Source organism: Perna viridis, chromosome 2, assembly GCF_037379345.1.
Source record: "Perna viridis isolate PV_CMFRI_1.1 ecotype Kerala chromosome 2, ASM3737934v1, whole genome shotgun sequence".
NCBI classification, from domain to species: Eukaryota; Metazoa; Mollusca; class Bivalvia; order Mytilida; family Mytilidae; genus Perna; species Perna viridis.
The window spans coordinates 55,654,882-55,674,999 of NC_142446.1; the positions used below are offsets into that span (position 1 = coordinate 55,654,882).

The 20,118-nt window shown below is 33.8% G+C and overlaps 1 protein-coding gene across 4 annotated transcripts; it reads left to right on the forward strand.

Moving 5' to 3' along the window:
• The first annotated feature begins 1,292 nt into the window (after positions 1–1,292).
• LOC148626123 (putative monocarboxylate transporter 5) lies at positions 1,293–19,222 on the forward strand. Of its 4 annotated transcripts, none has more exons than XM_088569824.1 (6): positions 1,293–1,564; positions 6,351–6,408; positions 10,680–10,823; positions 15,784–15,930; positions 16,926–18,026; positions 18,364–19,222. In XM_088569824.1, the coding sequence occupies exons 2-6, from the start codon at positions 6,360–6,362 to the stop codon at positions 18,489–18,491; spliced, it is 1,569 nt and encodes a 522-aa protein (XP_088425950.1). In that variant the 5' UTR covers positions 1,293–1,564; positions 6,351–6,359; the 3' UTR covers positions 18,492–19,222. The 4 variants fall into 4 exon arrangements, with proteins under 4 accessions (XP_088425950.1, XP_088425949.1, XP_088425952.1 ...); XM_088569823.1 differs by lacking the exon at positions 1,293–1,564 and adding an exon at positions 5,112–5,298; XM_088569826.1 differs by lacking the exon at positions 1,293–1,564 and adding an exon at positions 6,163–6,197.
• The last annotated feature ends 896 nt before the right edge of the window (positions 19,223–20,118 follow it).

Sequence of the window (20,118 nt, forward strand, 5' to 3'; positions counted from 1 at the left end):
TTACTATGATGAATTTGATTCATGCTCATCCTCCATATAAGGCCGTTCGAAAAAGAAATATTTTCAAATCAATGAAATATTATCACCCCGCAATTGATGTTGAATAGTCCGCAGACATTAGGTCATATATCAAAATTTATGGTATAAAAAATCAATAAGACAAATTATCAGAAAGCCTCCTCTTAATAACAAACACACGTAATCATAATATATAAAAATGGATTCAGGTAGTGGACAGGAAAAAAATGCTCGCAAATGAGGTAACGTTTGATGGTCAATTAAAAAAAAAAAAGAAAAACGTGATTTGAAAACGTTACGTTCGTGGAGTCAACATTGTGCGCGACGTTTGAGTACCTACTGATCCATCTCTAATTTTAAAAATGCTAAAATGTATCACGCACGTGGAAAATATAAAGACCTATAATTGTGACAAATATATACAAGTTCAAGGACTCAGCCATATATCATTCAACGGGGACAAAATCGGTACTTAAACTGTATATAATCTATACATATTATATATAGGGTTATTGAATGACTATTAGTAAACATTGGCCTGAGCAGGTATTACACTGCACGAGTGTGCAATGTGATACGCGGCCTATAATAAAATTCGAACTTGGAAATATTATTTATCTAGTTATACAACTTCACACATAATATCAAATCAAAATCAAAATTGAGTATTTTAAAAAGCCACAGAACTGAATATTTCAACAAATTATGCAAGTTAGAACTCAACCTAAAAATTATTCGACCACAACAAATTCGAGCTTGGAACTGTAACTCGTCTAGATGTAGCTATAAACCAAATATCAAGACAAAATCTTATTTGACCTGATCAATCGACGTGACGAACAGACGGACAGTTTTAAAGAGTAATCAAGGGAAACAAGGTTACAGCGGTAATCAAACGAATGTAATCCAGGGACAAAGACCAGACATGGAAAACAGACATATACAACAAAGAACATAAAGTAACTAAAATCATACATACAAAGTAACAAAAGCAAATGAGCAACTCGAACTCCACTAGAAACTGGGAGCATGGACCAGGTGCACTGGTGGGGTAAGCGTCCTAAAGTATTAAAGTATAGTCTTTCGGCTAGGGACCTCTATCTCCCTATTCGCAGCGGATCTACATCTTTAATATGCACTTTTAAACAAATTACTAGTAGGGATGCGTTTCGACATTTATAAAAAAAAAAAATGAAACAGCTAGCGGTGAAGCGACTTATTCTGCAGAGTGATCAGAGCTCTTCACCATCACCTGAAAAAAAGTTATCAGGCGCGCATTGAAACGAACAAAAAAAATCATTATCGGTCAAAGAAAACTAGGCCAAATGACCTCTGACCGTGTTTTTGTACTGCTGAAGAATAATCTAACTCTACAGATTACAAACAGTTGACTTGATATAATGCCAACTTCGATTAATGTTACATCACGTTATTCGGTCTTTGTGAACTCACGCAAGAAATGCAGCGATGAACATAATTCATAAACATATATTGTTGTTTAACTAGCGGAAATATTTCTGTGAAAACATGGCGTCTATTTAACCAGGTAAGGCTGTCTATTGAAGCCTAGTTAACTATAGTCATGCATTATCTGATTATTCTCATGCTAAGTTTCGACCCTTGACCATTTTTTTTTATGATGATGGTTTGTGTTTTTTTATTAATATGATTTTTTTTTATAATTAAGTTGCTCAAATAATAAATTGATAACGTAATATGAAAATGCAATTTCAAGAAAACGCCATAAAATTTAATAGGCGAATCCCGGGGGTCGAAAAGTTTAGATGAATATGTAGAAAATAGAGCTTCGCGGAGCGTAGCTTGATTTGACCACATCATGTTGAAATATGTTTATTGGGAGCAACTACAGACACATATTTGTTTTTGGCGCATTTTAGCATAAGGGCACAACAGCTGGTTTGGACAAAATAAAGCAGAAACTTCGAAATTCAATGAGAAGTGATAAAAGTCTGCTTTAAGGCTGCTAATAAAAGATCCCTACAACAACAAAAAAACCGTAAGAGATGTTAATCTGATAGAAAAAAAAACACTTGCAGGATTTTTTTGTGAGGAAATAAATGAAGAGAATTTTTTTTTAAATCGGACCAAAAATAAAAAAAAGTTGGGTCCCGTATAATTCGAAAACCGTTAGAGACATCTGAAATCTGATTCAAAGATTGAAAAATTCTCAAGGAATCCAGTGAAAAAAAGTATGATTTTCTAGGGTTGGCCCAATTTCGTGCCCTCATCACTCGAAAACGGTCATAAATAAGTCTACTCTTTAAAGACAGACACATTGACTTTTTAGTAATCAAAATTGGATTAACAATAAACTTTTTCTATCACTTCTAGTGATAATACCTATTCCCCCCTTTTTCAGTCCTTTTCAAAAAGGGTGGGCAAAAACCTTAAGAACTATAGGGCCCTCTACCATGTCGAGATCATAAAATGTTTACTCTAATTATAGTAAATAAACGAAAGTTACCAAACATCTGCGAAGAAGACGACGACAGTAGGCTCATACCATTATACGACAAAAAACATGCGTATTGTGATCGTATAAAAAATGGAAATCAACTGGAGCCCTTCTCTTTAGGCCTGTTGGCTGTCCCCTTCCGGAATTTATGGGTCTGCCAAGGAGTTCAAATTTTTTAACAAAAAATATGTTTGTTAATCATACGATACAGTCATTCAATAAAGTCCCACACTGATTCGCGGCCGTATGAATTTTAGGTCACGTAGTAAATTGCCTTCCATGATTTAGAGGCTAAAAACCACTAATTCCACTTCCCATAGGCTTCTATGCTAATTTCACAATATTTAATGGCTTCTCTGGACTTTACCTTAACTTTAACCTGCAGAGGACTATATATCAGCATGATTCTACATATGTCAGCTCACAATCCTCAGAATGGCATGTGGGGTTAGCAGACTTGCAGTGCAGTACTGGTCACCGGAAGTGAAGGGTCTATAAATAGCATGGGAAATCCCAGTGTTTTCACAAGATAGCGGTATATTTAGAAATCATTATGGAGATTAGGCTTCACATCACAAGAAGCAAAATGCACCTATAAAATGTACAGAAATGTTTTTCCTTTCAGAAACTGTTTAAATTTTTCAAATAAGATGAGAACTTTTTTCACAGCACTATGAGGAACAGGGGTAATTTCTGCGTAGGACTATTTTTGCGTACGTTCCAAATGCTCATTGGTTGAATTGGTGGTCTGTAACCTAAAGAAGTAGGTCTGTTGGAGAATGAGGTGTTAGCCGAACCCCAATCTCCGAAACAGAGTAGCTCCTTTGACCTCTGTTTCGGAGATTGGCCGAACCCCTCCAACAATTCAGCTGTCTAAATACGGGATCTTGTAACATTTTTGCACAATTTTGCTTTTCTCTGTAATGGAGAAATAATCTTTGTATCGAACTATATTTCTTCTCGACTTTCAGTTGAATCAGCAATTTTGCTATAAAATTTTGAGAAAATGTTAGCTATGTCAATAGGATTTCTGAATGTGGTATTTTTTTTTTTTTAATAATTCGAAGGTTATTAGGTAACATTAATTCTGGTCAAACATACACACTAGGCGGTGACGTGATTGAATTTTACATAAGAAATTTAGTAGTTACTCGACCTTTTCGGAATATGACAATGTCAGTCTTTTCACTACTGAATTCGAACAACCACGTTTTAGCATATTGGTAACACATATCAATAAGGGACTGTAGCCACGCAAGAATACCAGCAATGCCACAGGTTGTCTGGTAAATTATTTTCCGATTTCATGCCACCCTAACCACCATAACGTACGAGTATGGAGAAACGAAAGATCGACAGCTAACATGTTGAAGGAGATAGAAGTCAATATGTGTTATAAAACAGAAACACTATCTCGTTGGTAAGATTTCATTGGACTTGATTTCTGTCTCCTACAACGTTAGCTGCTGAAATTTTATTCTCCATACTCGAACGGTAGGGTGGCACAAATCGGAAAACGAATTACCAGATAACCTGTTGCATTGCTGGTATTCTTATTTATATAACCACTAGTTATTCAATTAAGCATCCATTCCATGGTGTTATCGGACATATATCATATATTTAGATTAAAATATAACTTTTTTGTATATGCATTATAAGTGTTTGTTTCAACTCATATCGTCTACTCTTTATGGCGTACCCTATATCACATCCCTAGACCTATATCACACCCTTTCACAGAACATACTTGGAGTATGGTTGAAATATATCACATAATGAACATGACATGTTAAAATCTGTATCACGCGCTGATCAGTGGCACTTGAGATGATTTAGGAGTCTCAGGTTAATACAGTATGTGATACGGATTTTGACATGTAATCTTCACTATGTACTGGTTTACTGAATATCAGTTCACGGAAGACAAGCCGTAAGCATTCATGCGAAGACAACACATTTGGTTATCATGATAGATTCATATAAGGATTTGTACTCCATGAAGAAAATCTGCTACTAATCTAATTACAATCTAAATATAGTTAGAGTTGAAAACATCTTTCATATGGCCGCGGTATACGCGGGATCTGAATATGTCGCTATCTACCAACTGCAATGTGTATTCATATGTTTTTGTAAAACATATCAAGCTTATAATTAAAACTCAGTTGTAGATATATATCCAGATATTGATTACAAATTATATGCGTGCGTTCACTTTAAAGTAACGCATGTTAATTATTTTTTTTATCTTTTTGTAAAGTACATGCACTTTAAAGTAACACTGATATTGCATGTAACTATTTTTTGATAATGTTATAAAGTACACAAAAGGTAAAAAAAAAAGTGTAAACAGAATAAAAAGTTTCCTGGAATTAACATAGTCCTGTTCCTAAATGTGTTATGCAGTACAAACTAACATTTATTTGCTTGAACAAATTGTCATTTCTTTAAATTTGAATAAATCAAGAAATTGGATTTTATACACTACACTGGATATAAAAGCTACATAGAATATTTATATTTCGAAACAAAAATCAGTTCTGGTAAAGATTTGTATTTTGATATACATTTATTTTAAAATTTATCGTTTTAGGAAGGAAGGGAGGGGGCTAATTTGTAGATACTGTAAAAAGAAGCATCTCAGAACATATTCATTGCAGTCTTGAAATTATGACCAAAAGTATCCTGACACGTAATGTTCGAGATTTGACTTTAGCGGAACCTTAAACAGTCCTGTTTCATTTTCAACTTTAGTTTCGATCTGTGACCAAATTATTTATGAAACTCCGGGTTAGATGACGGTGTGTATACTTTTGAATGAATATCTGATTTTTTTTTGTTTTTTTGTTTTTTTGTTGTTGTTGTTGTAAATTAGTTCTTCAAAAAAAATACGGAATAAAGAAATTCGAATTCAAGAAAAAATACCATACAAGTTATTAGGCGGATCCAAAGAAGGGGAGGGCTAATGCTCTAAAAGTTTGGTTGTTTATATAGAAAAAAAAAAGAATTCACTGGTGCCCCCTTCCCTTTATTCCAGTTGGTTGTCCCATATTGGAATTTCTGGATCCGCCACTGTATTTTGATTATGATCTTGATATATTAATTCCGGTTGTAGATTTACTTTACATACGTATTCCGTGGCCGTATGGATTGTATTTAGGTCATGTATAGTAGATTTCCTTCAGGGAATACACAATCAAATCTAAATCTAGCATGATAAACAAAGCTTGAACTTTGGTCTCCTGTAAACTGATACACGCTAAACCAGAACATGTCATATTAACATCATCCATTGAACGCCATATAGTAAATACCAAACAGTTCAGTGGATATTCAATTCAGACAAAAGAATGAGTTTTCAAGTCTTAAGAATTATGACCAGATTAGGACCACTGTTACAAAGTAATAAATTACCAAAAGACAAAACAGACGAACGAACTGAAACCACGATGAACGAAATTGTTTCTGTTGATGTTTGCTTGCACTTTATAGTAAAACATTTTTAATACTTTTTGTTCACTTCTTGTAAAATACATCTAGTACTTACGTACTGAATATTATAACATCATGATTGAATAATGTATGAAAGACGTTTGACAAAAACCTATATTATCCAAGCAAGGGCATTCGTATATGTAATAAAAGCCTTTGCTTCTGTGAACTACTACCTGAGATATTTAACAGTGTGTGATACCAAACTGTAATTGATTAATTTGTTCGATGAAATAGATGACTATTTAACTGTAGCAACAGTTTTTAATGCAACATGTGCTATTTTTATTTGAGCATATCCAGCGTGTTCCTGTCATATCATGTGTATACTATATTCATGGATTTATTGTTATTTTTTTAGGAGACAGGTATGGACGCGACCGTGGAAAGTTCAAGGTATTCATGGGTTGTACTGGTTGGTAAGTTTAAATGACACACTTTCCATTTGCATGCAACAGCTAAGCAGTGGGATTATCACTCTCTACTAGTCTGAAAAAAAAACTAGGCTTTCTTCTTTTGGAGACGTGTTTATTTTTCTTGGTCGCTACCATAAAAATGAAGATGCGTGAACAAACGTCGGTACCGCAAAAAATCGAGAAAAAAAAACTACTAAGTCTATTCAAATTTTGGGGATTTTTTTGTTGCTACAAATAGTTATATTTTTTTTTCCACACTCAAGTAATTAAGTGTTAAAATTTATAGCGACATAATCTGGACATATTACAAAATACCGACAAAAGTACAATATATTGCATGTTGTATTTCAATTTCCTCGACCCAGACTTACATCCTTTGTCAAAGGTTATTACCATTTTTCATGTAGCTGAACAAAAAATATTTCCATGATTTACTTAAGTTCTATTTTTATACAAGAACGTGTTATTTTTAGTTGTCAAAGGATGCCTAATTCTAAGTAAGATTTCCTTAGCTGTATGTATTTATATTTCTTCTTGAACTAAATGCCAAATGATAAAATATGAAACTCTGAGCAAAGATCACTTGCTTGATACCCCAATTCCCCATTTGATAACATGCACTTTTTGACCTCCAAATTGATTTAGATCATAATTTAAAATAGGAGGTGCTGAAGATTCTGTGAAAGTTTCGATAAATTCCATTCTGTAGTGTAGGAGGAGTTACGGGTAAGGGTTGTGTGTCCTATAATCCCAATATTCATAGATGACAACTTATGGTTTGGTATGTGATTGGATTACAATCTGAAGTAGGAGGTGCACAGTGGGGAAATGTAGGAAAGATTCTGTGAAAAGTTTCATTAAAATCCATTCAGTTGCTTGGAGGAGTAACGGATAAGAGATGGGTACCCCTCTGCCTGTCGGAAGGAAGAAAGGATGGACCTCCCTATTACCAAATACTCCACAAGTTAGGGATATAATAAGTATGCTATACTCTAAACCGCTATCAAAGTATATTAATATTGAAATTACTCTATCCCTACACTTGACACCATATATAATAGTTAGATGAGTGGTCAGCATTTATTAATTTCCAACCTATCAGAATATCAAATTAATATAGCAATATATTGTGATTATGATCAACATTCATTTTGTTTTGAACGTAAAGAAACAGACCAAATAATGTTAACTTTTGGATTCAACGAACAGGAAAATAGACAAATATCTCGAGCATGCTTAACGGACATCATACAAGTCATTATGAATTTCAATGAGCTTTAGATTCGTAAATAAATAATTTTTAATGTCCTGTCAGGAATAATTATACTGAAATGTCACATTTTCAAACGTAAAAGGTTATGTTTTTCTCGAAATTTTTAAATTGTTGATCACTTAACTTCGTTCAGTGATACGATACATATTTAAGTGGCAGTCATTATAAAAACCGGATGTGATTCATGCATGTCAATCACGTAGTAAACAGACTTTTATTTCTGATTCAGTAACTGTTACAGACCTCAAATACAGTATTAGCTTTTTATTCGGTTGCTGCACTTCTGAGAAAATAACAAACATAGATCGTTCACAAGATTGGCACTTTGCAAGAGTTCTCTTTCTTGATTTGGCAAATTTAAGTGGGAGAAGAATGAACAGGATTTTACAAAATACTGATATTTATGCAGTATGTACGGGGCGCCAAATAGGACTTGATCTTCTTGTAATCAAAATCAATTTTGTGTCACAAAAATCAATTTTGTGAGACAAAAGTCTACTCTGTGTCACAAAAGTCAAATCTGTGTCACAAAATTCAATTCTGTGAGACAAAATTCAATTCTGTGAGACAAAGTCAATTATGAGTCACAAAAGTCAATTCTGTGTCACAAAATTCAATTCTATGTCACAAAAGTAAATTTTGTATGCAAATTAGTTTACAGAATCCTTTGGATGTGCAAATGAATTCAAAATATGGAGCATGGAAATGTGTACACGTGTATTACAAACTTGAAGCATTCACTGCAATGCATTGGATAATTTACGAATGTGCACGGTTATAATAAAGCACATAAGTGACAGAATAACCCACGGTGTCACTTAATCGTGAATCTAAAGATAAATCATTTGAGCATTTGTAAACAAAAGGAAAACGAAAGTACTACGTCGGGTTTTCATCTCGCCCGACCTGTTCCACTCAACCGAATTTCTTGTGTCATACATATCAATAGAATAGGAATGAAATATGAAATCTATCTGTATCTGGCAAAAAATCATGAGGGACAAAATAATCTTTCGCCGACAGATTAATAAATTTCACCGCACAACATATTTCTAATATGATTTTCTTGGCTAATCTGACGATTCAGTTTTTTTCCAGCAAAATTTGGGACAAATACATTAATATAAATTATTTTGTCAAATATTAACAAACTTGGTTGCGATTAACAGGTCGAGCAAAAGCATTTCATAGTTGAGTTGGAAGATGTCGGGGAAATGATCACGTGATTCACCAGGTAAAATCCCAATAAATCGAAAGTAGAAAAATCGCGTATTTTAAAACGTGCGCCCCCTCCTAAAATTTGCAAAGCATGGGTTGTCAAGGGTAGATTTAGGCAGTTTTAGGTTGAAACTTTAATTTCTCCTAATTTTACCACAAAAGATATCTACATTGCACCCACTCTAGAAGAGTATTTCAAAAATTTAACCTCAAATAAAAATTTCGCCTCGCTTCGCAAAATTTTAACTGTGCGCCCCCTAATCTAAAATCCTGGATCCGCCCCTGAATTTCATAGAAAACGTGTAATAGCAATTTTAGTAATTTCAAAACAGTTTTACTGTAGAATGCAACTTTTAGATTTTTTTAAAAATTTCATTTAAAAAGGCCTTAACCGTCCTGCGATGCTCGAAGTAATCGGAAACCTGCGTCTGCGAGACCTGCGGTTACTATATATCCAATGAGACACCTTCTTACAAAATCGTGATGAGGGAATACATTTGTATAGCAAAATGATTCTGTAAACTAATTTGCATACAAAATAGACTTTTATGACAAAATTGTTTTTTGTGAAAAGTTCAATTATGTCACACAAAATTGACTTTTGGGACACAATGTAGACTTTTGTCTCACAAAAATGATTTTTGTGACACAAAATTGAAAATTTATAGTATGTTATAAATTTTGTTAATCAGAATTCATTTTTGTTGAACAAAATTCACTTTTGTCTGTACAAAATTGAATTTTGAGTACAAAACCACAAGAGTCCCATTCGGCGCCCCGTAGCATAGACTAAAGTTACGTAAAAATCAATTGTCTCAACTTCGATCGGGTTCGAACCCTGACGGTTGACATTGAAATATATATATGGCGCACGTAAATCGAAAAATGCATCGTTTGTTCGGTGGGTCTTTTCAGCACAAAGAATTCGAACCATTGGCATTGGCAATGTTTGAATTTCATGTAGGTTGGGACTTAAAATATAATGAAAAAAAGACTGTTTTCACTTATACAGAATTGACATTGTGCTACGCTACAATATTTATGCATAAATCTGAACTGAAATGCGCATGTCCACAGTCAGGAGATGTTGGCCATTAATGTGTCTGTGTCGTTATTTTACTTTTTTATTTTTATTTTGAAGAAGTGTCATTGATGTGCTACAGTCGATTTATTGTCGAGGACTTTCAAAGTTTACTTAAATATGTGTTTACACTTAAAGGCCTTTTTGGTGATTTTCTGAAAGTTTTTACTATTTTGTATTTGGGTTAAACGGTGCTACATTTCACCATATCCGTTTCTTTTTTTTTCTATTAAAGAAATGTTATGAAAACAACTTCTTCTCTTAAATCTTGTAAAAAATGTTTTTATTTATTGAACTCATTTCTCACAACTTCAACGGCATGTTTTCCTCAGATTGTTATGAAAGTTTTATACCATACAAAATGTTGTTTTTGGGCCAGCTGCAGTCAGTCCTGCCCGTCGTTCATTGAGGACCCACGGGGGACATTGAGCTGACATTTCTCATCCCGATGGTGTTGTTGTCTCCGATATATTCACCATATCCATTCTCGTTTTATAAAATTATTTAAATGCGGATTCGTAATTGCAGTTCTTTATAAAGTTAAAATAAAGGAGCCGATTACTACACTTAGCGTAAAGTTAAAATAAGGGAACCGATTTCTCCATTTAGCATACTGAGTTCTTTCGCTCAAACTCAAAGTGCAAACTCAGTACATCTTTGTTGAAGGCTTCTTGTTGAATAGAGTTTGTTTCAATATTTCAGCATGTACGTTTTTACAATTCATAACCGATGGCAGTTTGAAGTCCTTCGGTCTGTTCTACGTTGAAATCCTGGATGAATTCAAAGGAAGTGTATCGTTCACAACTTTAATATCTGGAGTCATGCTTGGGGTCTACTGTCTATCCTGTAAGTATATTATGGTATGGTCTGTCTATCCTCTTTGTATAGTAGGTATGCTAAATGTTTATTTATCAAGTGGCAGTCTTTATGAATAATTTAATTTTTGGCTTTGCCTATAAGGGACGGAACTATTTGTAGTTAAATGAGATTTGACTTTGTTGATAATGCACCGCTATCTTGTGATATTACTGAAGTCTCTGACAACGGGGAATATGTGCGACTTCTTGTAACAAATGCTGTACGTCTTTGTTAAGAGTTCAAACAAACACTTCCTAACTATACGTCATTTCCAAAATACATCACTTGCAACAGAACAGCTTTGGGCCACTCAGAGCATCTACGTATATAGGACATCGCTGAAGCTCTCGTGAATCTCGAAAGCCAACAAATTCTTATTCAAATACAATTTAATTTTCATTTGGTCGTGGCAATTTTAGATAAAAGATTATATTTTAGATAATATATATGGAATTCATTTTTTGTAATATAAACATGTAGTATATGTGGATTGAAAAAAGCATTTTTCGGTGGGTTTTTCTGTACAATCACCTAAACCGTGCAGGTCCGGGTGTTAAAAGAATAGCTTTGCAGCAGCGCTAAGCTTGTCGTAAAAGGCGACTAAATAGTGCTCAGAACCCTAGCCGGGGGCTAGGGCGCTCTGCCCACAGAGCAACTGGGATGTTTGCCCCAGGTGGTGGAATGGGGTACCCCTGGCGTGTTATATGCTGGGATTGTCAGGCTATAATACGGAAAACCTGACCGCAAACCATAGTGGTGCACCGTGTTGGGAAAGATGCCACGTTCCTCGCACGTTAAAGAACCCTACTGTGGTATTCATCCGGAGTAGGAACCATAGGGCTCCGCCACAGGAGGCTAAATTGCCCAACCCTACCGACCTCTCCCTATTTCCAGTGGCAATCAAAATTTGTCGACCCCATTGTCCTTGTGTCCCATCTCTTTTTCATTTCATCATTTCATGTTCATTTTATCATAAATTTCATGTTCATCGTCTGAATATAGCTGTAATATTGCTGCTCGGACGTTAAACCCCAACAAACAAACAAACAAACAAACTGTACAATCACCTCTACCATTGTCAGTGTCTGAAACAAACTCGAACAATTTTATTAGTAGAAAAATGATCCATGTAAAATAGACTTAGATTCTAGTACTTGGTAAGATATAAGCTATTTCTTTCATTAATGATGTTTTGAGCGTTAGAAGTTCCCGGGAATTGCTGTGATAGGTTTCTACTTCACAATCTAGATAGTTTATATAATGCGGTTTAAGTTTTTCTTTTGTAAGGGGATTGTTAACGAGAAAATTTACATTAAGCCATAGAACAATAGACTAGTCCAATATTATGTAATAATTCCAATCTAATTAGCATATGCTTTTTTCATGCATTATGATTGGTTGTACACCTTTTACGACCTCAGCGATGGCAATTCCATGTACATATAAACAACATATCTACCATCACTTCGACAAAAGAGAGAGAGCCGTTTGAAGGCTTAAAACGGTATTTTCTGCTTTATTCCATTCATTTTGCGAATTTTTGAAAGAATACGGTTATCAGTAGCCTGTAAATACTCTGAATAATGAAACTGACAACCATGTCAATGCCGCCATTTGCAATGTCATTTCAGGTGTCAATTTCACTGAATGAGAGCCTACAAGAAAAAAAAAACTATTTACATATTTCAGATAGTTAGGTCGTCTGAATATAGCTGAAATATTGCTTCTCGGACGTTAAACCCCAACAAACAAACAAACAAACAAACAAACAAACAGATAGTTAGGTATTAGAATTATACTGAATAAACATTGTTTTTTTTCCCGGAATTTATGGATGTGTAAAATAGGACCATTCACTCACAAAACAAATAAAAGTCTTTTTATTTGTTTTGTGAGTAATTGGTCTGATTTTACACATCGATAAATTCTGAAAAAAAAACAATGTTTCATCCTATAATGAAAAAAGTCGGCGTTAATGAAATAAATGTTCACGAATTTGTAGACAACGGAGGGTGTGATTGTTTATGATAGTGATTGGACATTACGTTAAATAAATAAAGTTACAAAATATTGTATACATGTGTAAATCCAATGGTAATTAAGTGCAGGTGTTTGGAAGAATCAGGTAAAATGCGAAAAATAATGAACATGCATGTCAAAACCCCACCGATCTGACAATATAATTTCACCCAGGGATGCTTTCTCTACTTGAAAAGACCATTATTTGATCTCTGCATCACTGGCTTTGCTCAGAAATTTTTCAGTAGAATGTTAGAAAAATGAGGTTTTTGACAGCGTGATCTGCCCTCGAAATGTTCATTTTCAGTGAATTTCAATGAAATTGTAACTCAATGGTCCAGTATGATATGAAAAATTTTGTCTGTTTTCCTTGATTCTGATCGTGATGGTGAAATTAGTCAAATTAAACTATCAAAATGGTGGTTTTTTTAATACCATGTTTCCTCCACTGCCTGATTCTTACAGATACTGACACTTTTAAGTACCAATCCATATAAAATTCAGACGCTCCCAATTTTAGAAGTGGTTCATGGTGCAGAAAAAAATAACAGTGCTTTTTTTTGGTCTTTATATACAATATTTTAGCATAACTAATGGCCTTTCTGTATACATATTTATAAGAACAAATCAATTTTAAATTCGGATACTGCCAGTGGTTAAGGTGATTTATGGTGCAGGGAAAATCCGCCAAATAAACAATGTTTTTTTCAGTCTTCATAAGGTATATTATAGTATTATTGCCAAAAGTTTTCTATATTTGTTCAGTTATTGGTTCAAGTCAATCCGTATTGGACTGAGGCGTAGCCAGAGTCCAATATGCTAGCCGAGGATGAATTACACTCCTTGAGACGTTTAGGTTTCCCGCACGCACGATACCCAAACGCACGATAAACGCTCAACAAACGCACGATAATCGTACGATAACGCACGATAAACGAATGCTCCTGGCGTGTGTTTAAACGCACGATAGACGAACGACGAAAAACAATAATATTGACATATAATGAAGATAGAAAAAATAGAAAATAAAATTAATGAAATTATGTAAATTAATAATAACAGAAAATATAGAAATAACAGCTAAATCAAGGAAATAATCAATGTACAAAAATAAACGAACGCTTCTATCGTGCGTTTAAACGAACGCAAAAACGACGTGTAAACGCACAATAAACGATGCACGAACGCTAAAATTGGAAACGTGAACGTCTCAAGGAGTGTACTCAGCCAATGTGGAAAACCTTACACAATTTTACCTTTTTTGTCTAACTAGTCTAGTACATTTGGTCTAGGCCAATACGAGGTATTGGACGGGTAAAAGCCCAATTGCAACTAAATCCCGTATTGGAGGCTAAATTCTGTATTTGCACACTTTTGTATTTTGTATTGTATTGCCAGTTTCATCATATCTAGGCTAATATTCAAACGTTAGTCAATAATTTTACGTAACTAAAGTCCTCTATGTAAACATCTCTACTTATCAGAAAACCATTCATTCATCCCCTACTTAAATCAACCAAATAAAAAACCGATAACTCTTGCAAAGTGCAAATTTCTCACACAATCTATGTTTTATCTAGAAAGTATAACAGCCCGAATAAACAAACTACGACTGGTTATGTGGTCCGTAATTGTTTCTGGATAAGAAATAAAAGTGATATTAGGAAGCTTTTAGCATGTACAAATCACTGTCTGTCTGTTTTAACACACACTGCTGCAATAAGTTTCCGTAGATTGCATTATATAGCTAATGAACGTTTTGACAAATTGCATTATGTAATGTTGATATACAAGAAGATACCTTTAAAGTTATTAACGGCTTTCACGAAGTTTTTGAATTGAGATGATATCTATAAATTCTCATAATTTAAATAGCAGTTTTTCTAAAAATCAGACAGATGTCAAAAACCCACCGAATTCAGTTTTATTTCTTATTCAGAAACAGTTACTGATCATATAACCAGTCTTAGTTTTTCATTTCGTTGTTGCGCTTTTGAGATCAGATTCACATAGATTGTACATGAAATTTGCGCTTTGGAAGAGTTATCGCCCTTGATTTGGCTCCATTTTGTTGATTTTAGTGGGAGTTGAATGTATAATTTTCTAAAAAGTGCAGGTCTGAATGCAGAAAAGATTGTTGTTATGTGAAAGCATAGCATATGTAGGCTGAAAAAAGCATTGTTGGTTGATTTTTCTCTACCATGAATGACTTTACCATTGGCAGTGTCTGAATTTTATGTGGACTGGTACTTAAAACAAGTACTTCGAAAAAGATAGTCGACGCATATTCTCGCAGATTATTTTTTTATGGTGAATTGTGTGTTCATGTTGTGTTTCGTATTTCAATTATTTTATTGGTTCAACAAGAAAACTATATCCAATTATTCAATATATCTGAGATTATTCAATATAAACAGTCCAGCCACCAATGCCTGCAATGGAGCCTTAAATTTCACGGTTGCTATCACATTTGTCCAATAAAATGCAAAATTGTCAGCTGCATCGGTTTAGGTTACAATGGTTAAGCATCATGGATGTCACGTGATGTCAAAGCGAACTTAATACCGACTGCTTCGGAAAAAGTAGAACTATACAAATACGTCTAACAAATGTAATTTAAGAATCAACTATTGCATAGATCATATTTGCGTTAGACTACCTTTTCTTTCTTAGGGCACGACAAACAGAACGTGTTTGAACAAAATGATATTCAATTAATATATTTTTAATTATATAGTTCCCCTGAATAATCAGATTTAACTTGGAAGGGATACATTTTTTCTATAAAAAAATGAACACCGAAAGTTTATGAAACATATTTAAATTTACAAGTTTTTTTTTATTATTTAAAAAAAAAAAGTGTTTCAGATGTTACTTTATAGCACATACTCTGCTAACTTTCTTACATAATGACGTTTTGTTCTGACAGCGCTACCCATAATGCTGTATCTGCTGGATGCAATCACACCCAGGGGAGTATTGATTCTCGGGAGCATTCTTCTATCCGTAGGATATAGTATCAACTACATATCTCCAAATATTTATTTCCTGTTTTTTAGTCTCAGTGTTTTAACTGGTAAGTCTGAGAATCAATATATTACATGTTTTTTTTTCACCTAGTACAAAGCAAAATGTCACGTCAACAAAAATTTTCTTATTGATTTATATCATCAATTAATTTGAATTTGATTTGAAAGAAATAGACAAGTAGAAATCCACAAATAAACTACGCATAAAGAAAATAATTTGGTATGGGTTGCATGATGGATTGCGTCTATTTACACGCGATGCAATATTGTTATAATTACAAATATTTTATTGTTGTTCTTGTACACATCATTTTGCTGATATTTATGGATTGTTAAGTTGAATTATCACACACCATTGAAAATATAGAAAGGTGTCCGAAAATTTGATATTTTATTTTAGTGTTACACTAGACAATTACAAAAAGTTACAGTCTTATAAATATACCATATTTTATATGCTGTACATATGTTTCAATGAGTTACTTCTTATCAACAGCATATGAACCAAATATTTAGGAAGTTCAAGATCCAAAAGTAAAGTAAATGCAAGAAGTACTCGAAACAAAACAAAAATATATCGAAATTGGAATCCACATCCAGCACCACTAAGTCTACAAAAAGTATGTGTTATATCGTAGTGTGTTAATGATATACATAATTGATAATTCAAATGTAGACCATGAATGGTCAATTCAGTTAATACACAAAAATAGACCAGTTACATTCATTGATAAATTTTTTTAATTCGCCATGGTGCAACTGTAAGAGGTAGAGTTATGGTAAGGGACACAACTCTTACAAATCATTTGAACGTTTGTATTCAGCTTTTGACATCAATCTTATGTAAGCATCAAAGTAACTTTGACTGATTTCGTTCTGTTTCAAATGAAAGCTTGATGGGATTTAGTGAAACTGAATATAATACAAACAGATCACTGATTTCAAGAGTTATTTTTCTCTTACCCTAGGTCTACCTCCTTAAACTACAAAAATCGTTCAGCAATTATAATGTCAAATAATTTAGTTTGATCATTTATACTAGGAACTGGTATGGGATGTATTTTCTCTCCCTCAATGTACGTTCTAGGCTCTCATTTTCCGTCCAAAAGAGCAACATATAATGGAATAGCTGTGTCTAGTGGGAGTCTTGGTGTTCTTATATGTCCATCTTTGTATCAATATCTAATCAAAAGTTATGGTTTACGAGGAGCTTTTTTGTTAACTGGAGGCATTTTATTGCATAGTGTGCCTATGGCGTGTCTTACGGTGATGCCTAAAGCCAAAAAATTACGTAAACTCAGCGGAGGTAAAACTCTAGTTGAAAAGTCAAGCAAAAAATATATTCCTGGATCTGAATTAGACGATCAAAGAAATAGATCATTGTATGAGTCGGTGTTGAAAGACAATTTTTCTAACTCTCACCATTTTTGCGGATCCGATCCACTTCTTGTTAAAAATGTAGTGAAGAATCCTAGATTCGGTATTGTAAATATGTATAGTCGAACTGCTTCGGAAAGCTGTTTGCATTCGAAAATTTCGAAAAAGAAGCAAAATCCCATGGAATATCTGAGTAGTAGCACGAACTTGGTTGGTTACTCTATGGACGATCTCAGCATACCTTCGAATTCCAGTTCGAACGATTGTGAAGATGATGCCGAAACTCTTTCGAAGTGTTCAAATTTAAGCAGATTACTAAAAGATTCATTTTTTCTCGTGTTTCTCTTTTCAAATTCACTTTCAAATATAGTTACTTCGACTTTTGTGCCTTTTTTACCTCTCTATGCAAAGGGAAAGATGATAGACGATGACAAAATGGTCATCCTTGTCTCACTGACCGGTGCAATGGATTTGCTTGGACGATTGTTATGTGGGATATTGGCAGATCGTCCATATTTTGGTAGTTACCAAATACTCGCCGTATCTCAAATGATATGTGGACTAGCATTACTCTTCAACGAACTGTTTACTTCTTTCTCAAAATTAGTAATAATTTGTGTTTTGATTGGATTATTTAGTAACATGCATCTTACTTTAAAACATTCCGTTATGGTGGATATATGTGGCATAGCCAGTTATCCTACAGCTCTTGCCATAACTACAGTTTCTCAACTACCACTTTTTGTGATAGGTCCATATGTATTTGGTAAGTACGTTCATTCATCAATAATCATGTGGAATCAGTTTCATGCTATCATGTTATGTATTTCATGGTTGTCACGAATTTATATATGCTTAGATCAATAACGTTGAAACGTGCATCTTTTGGAGAACTTAACTTTGAAAATAACGTTATTCATACTTTACAATATTCAAGGATCTTTTTAGACAACTTTCCACTCTTTTGGCATTGGTTTACTAAAGATAAATAAAAATATCAGAAATATTTCAAAAGAACTTATATCAATGTAAGGTTATAATAGCTTTTATATTACAATATGATATATACCAATGAATCACTTTTTATCCATTTCTTATCTTAGGTTTCCTGCGAGACGTCAGTGGAAATTTTGCAGCATCATTCCATTTGACTGGAGCTTTGGCTATTCTTTCTAGCATTATGTTCATGTACATTCCATTGGTTCGGTGGTGTAAAAGTTGCAGATCATAACAACAGCCAAGTAACTACCCATTTCTGTGGTGGGATTCGAAGTATCAATTAAATCGAATACAAGAAACACTTTTGCCCTCTGTACCTCGACATATAGGCACATTGATGGCAATTAAAAGGTACCAAAGGATGTTCTATAAACAGTAAAAAAGACTCGAATCTTGAGATAACATTACAATGTGCAAATAATAAAATGATTATTTAATGATTTTTGTAAAAGATATATTTGTATTATTTACATGATTGTTATATAATATACATTTTTGTACTTTGAAAATGTAATACATAAAATAAGTGGCGTGATCTGCTTAAGGAATAAGTGAAGAATTTTAGACAATAACGTTACAAAGTTTCAGAATATATTCATATGACCTAATCTAAAAGAGTACTACATGGTTTAAAAAAATCAGACATTTAGTTTTGCAGGAAGTTCACAAAGTTTTCAAAAAAAAAGAAATTCTTATATTTAAAGACACCACAGTCGTCATCCAGCAGCACCCGGAACTACAAGAACTGTAGCATACTCTTCTGCGTAAATGGTTGTTGATTAATCGTATTCGTCGAATGGTGAAGTTATGCTGAGATCGTTCCATATTTTGTAACAGACCTATGTTTGAAATAATAAATCTTGATTTGAAGACAGGCTTTAAAACTTCAACGATCATTGTGCTCTGTGTATTGTTGATGCTTTTTAAAATACCTGTAATAAAAAACACGATTTTGAAAAAATATGAATGCTTTGTAAATTTATAAATACCCATGAATCTGTATTGCAATGAAATTCAACATGATCATAATTATCAAAATCTGAGAAGTGAAATAACGGTGCTGTGAATTAGTTTAATAACTACATTAACGAAACAATTTAATGAAACAAATATATTTTAATTCCCCATTGTATTTGAATGAATTACTTGAAACATGTAGATCACCCAGAACTACAACACGGTTACTTTTCCACACTTTTGTAAAAGTACAACGTTGTCATGTTTCAAATATGTAACTTAGAAACTTCCAAGATCATAAAGTACACACACTTGTTCAAACGTTTAAGCACAACCTTTGATATTCAGATATGTCACTCTTTGATGATTAGTCTCCTGCTGCAAGCGAACTTACTATATGTAACCCATAATATATATGATAAATAACTGTTAAAGATCAAATCTTACTTCGTAATCTCCAATGCAATACCACTTTATTAAAATACTCATCGGAAATTTAATTTTTTCAATAAAAGCATAAAAGTAAATGCATATATATATATATATACGTCTCAGAATGTGACGACTCTATTCACTACACTGCTCCGTCGGATCAAATTGATATAGGGAAGATATGTAAACGTATAGAAAGGTCTGAAAAATTCCTAACGATGTTAGAAATGTCAAATTTTTGGTCGTTTCCTCCGCGGGACTCGAACTCGTACCGCTGTGACATCTATGGCAACACCGCCTGCACAAAGTCCAGCGCCCTAGACCACTCGGCCAGCTAGGCTATGTATAAATATAGCTTTCGCTGGCCGGGTCATTCCTCCTCGTAGGATTAATCTAGGGCTGTAACTTAGTACACGATGTATGGTAGAATAGAGTCGTCACATTCTTAGACGTTTGTATTATATTGATTT

Coding starts and splice junctions, on each gene's coding strand:
- LOC148626123 (XM_088569823.1), top strand. Junction 6,409..10,679: donor TTCATGGGTTGTACTGGTTG/GTAAGTTTAAAT, acceptor TCAATATTTCAG/CATGTACGTTTTTACAATTC. Junction 18,027..18,363: donor GATAGGTCCATATGTATTTG/GTAAGTACGTTC, acceptor TTCTTATCTTAG/GTTTCCTGCGAGACGTCAGT.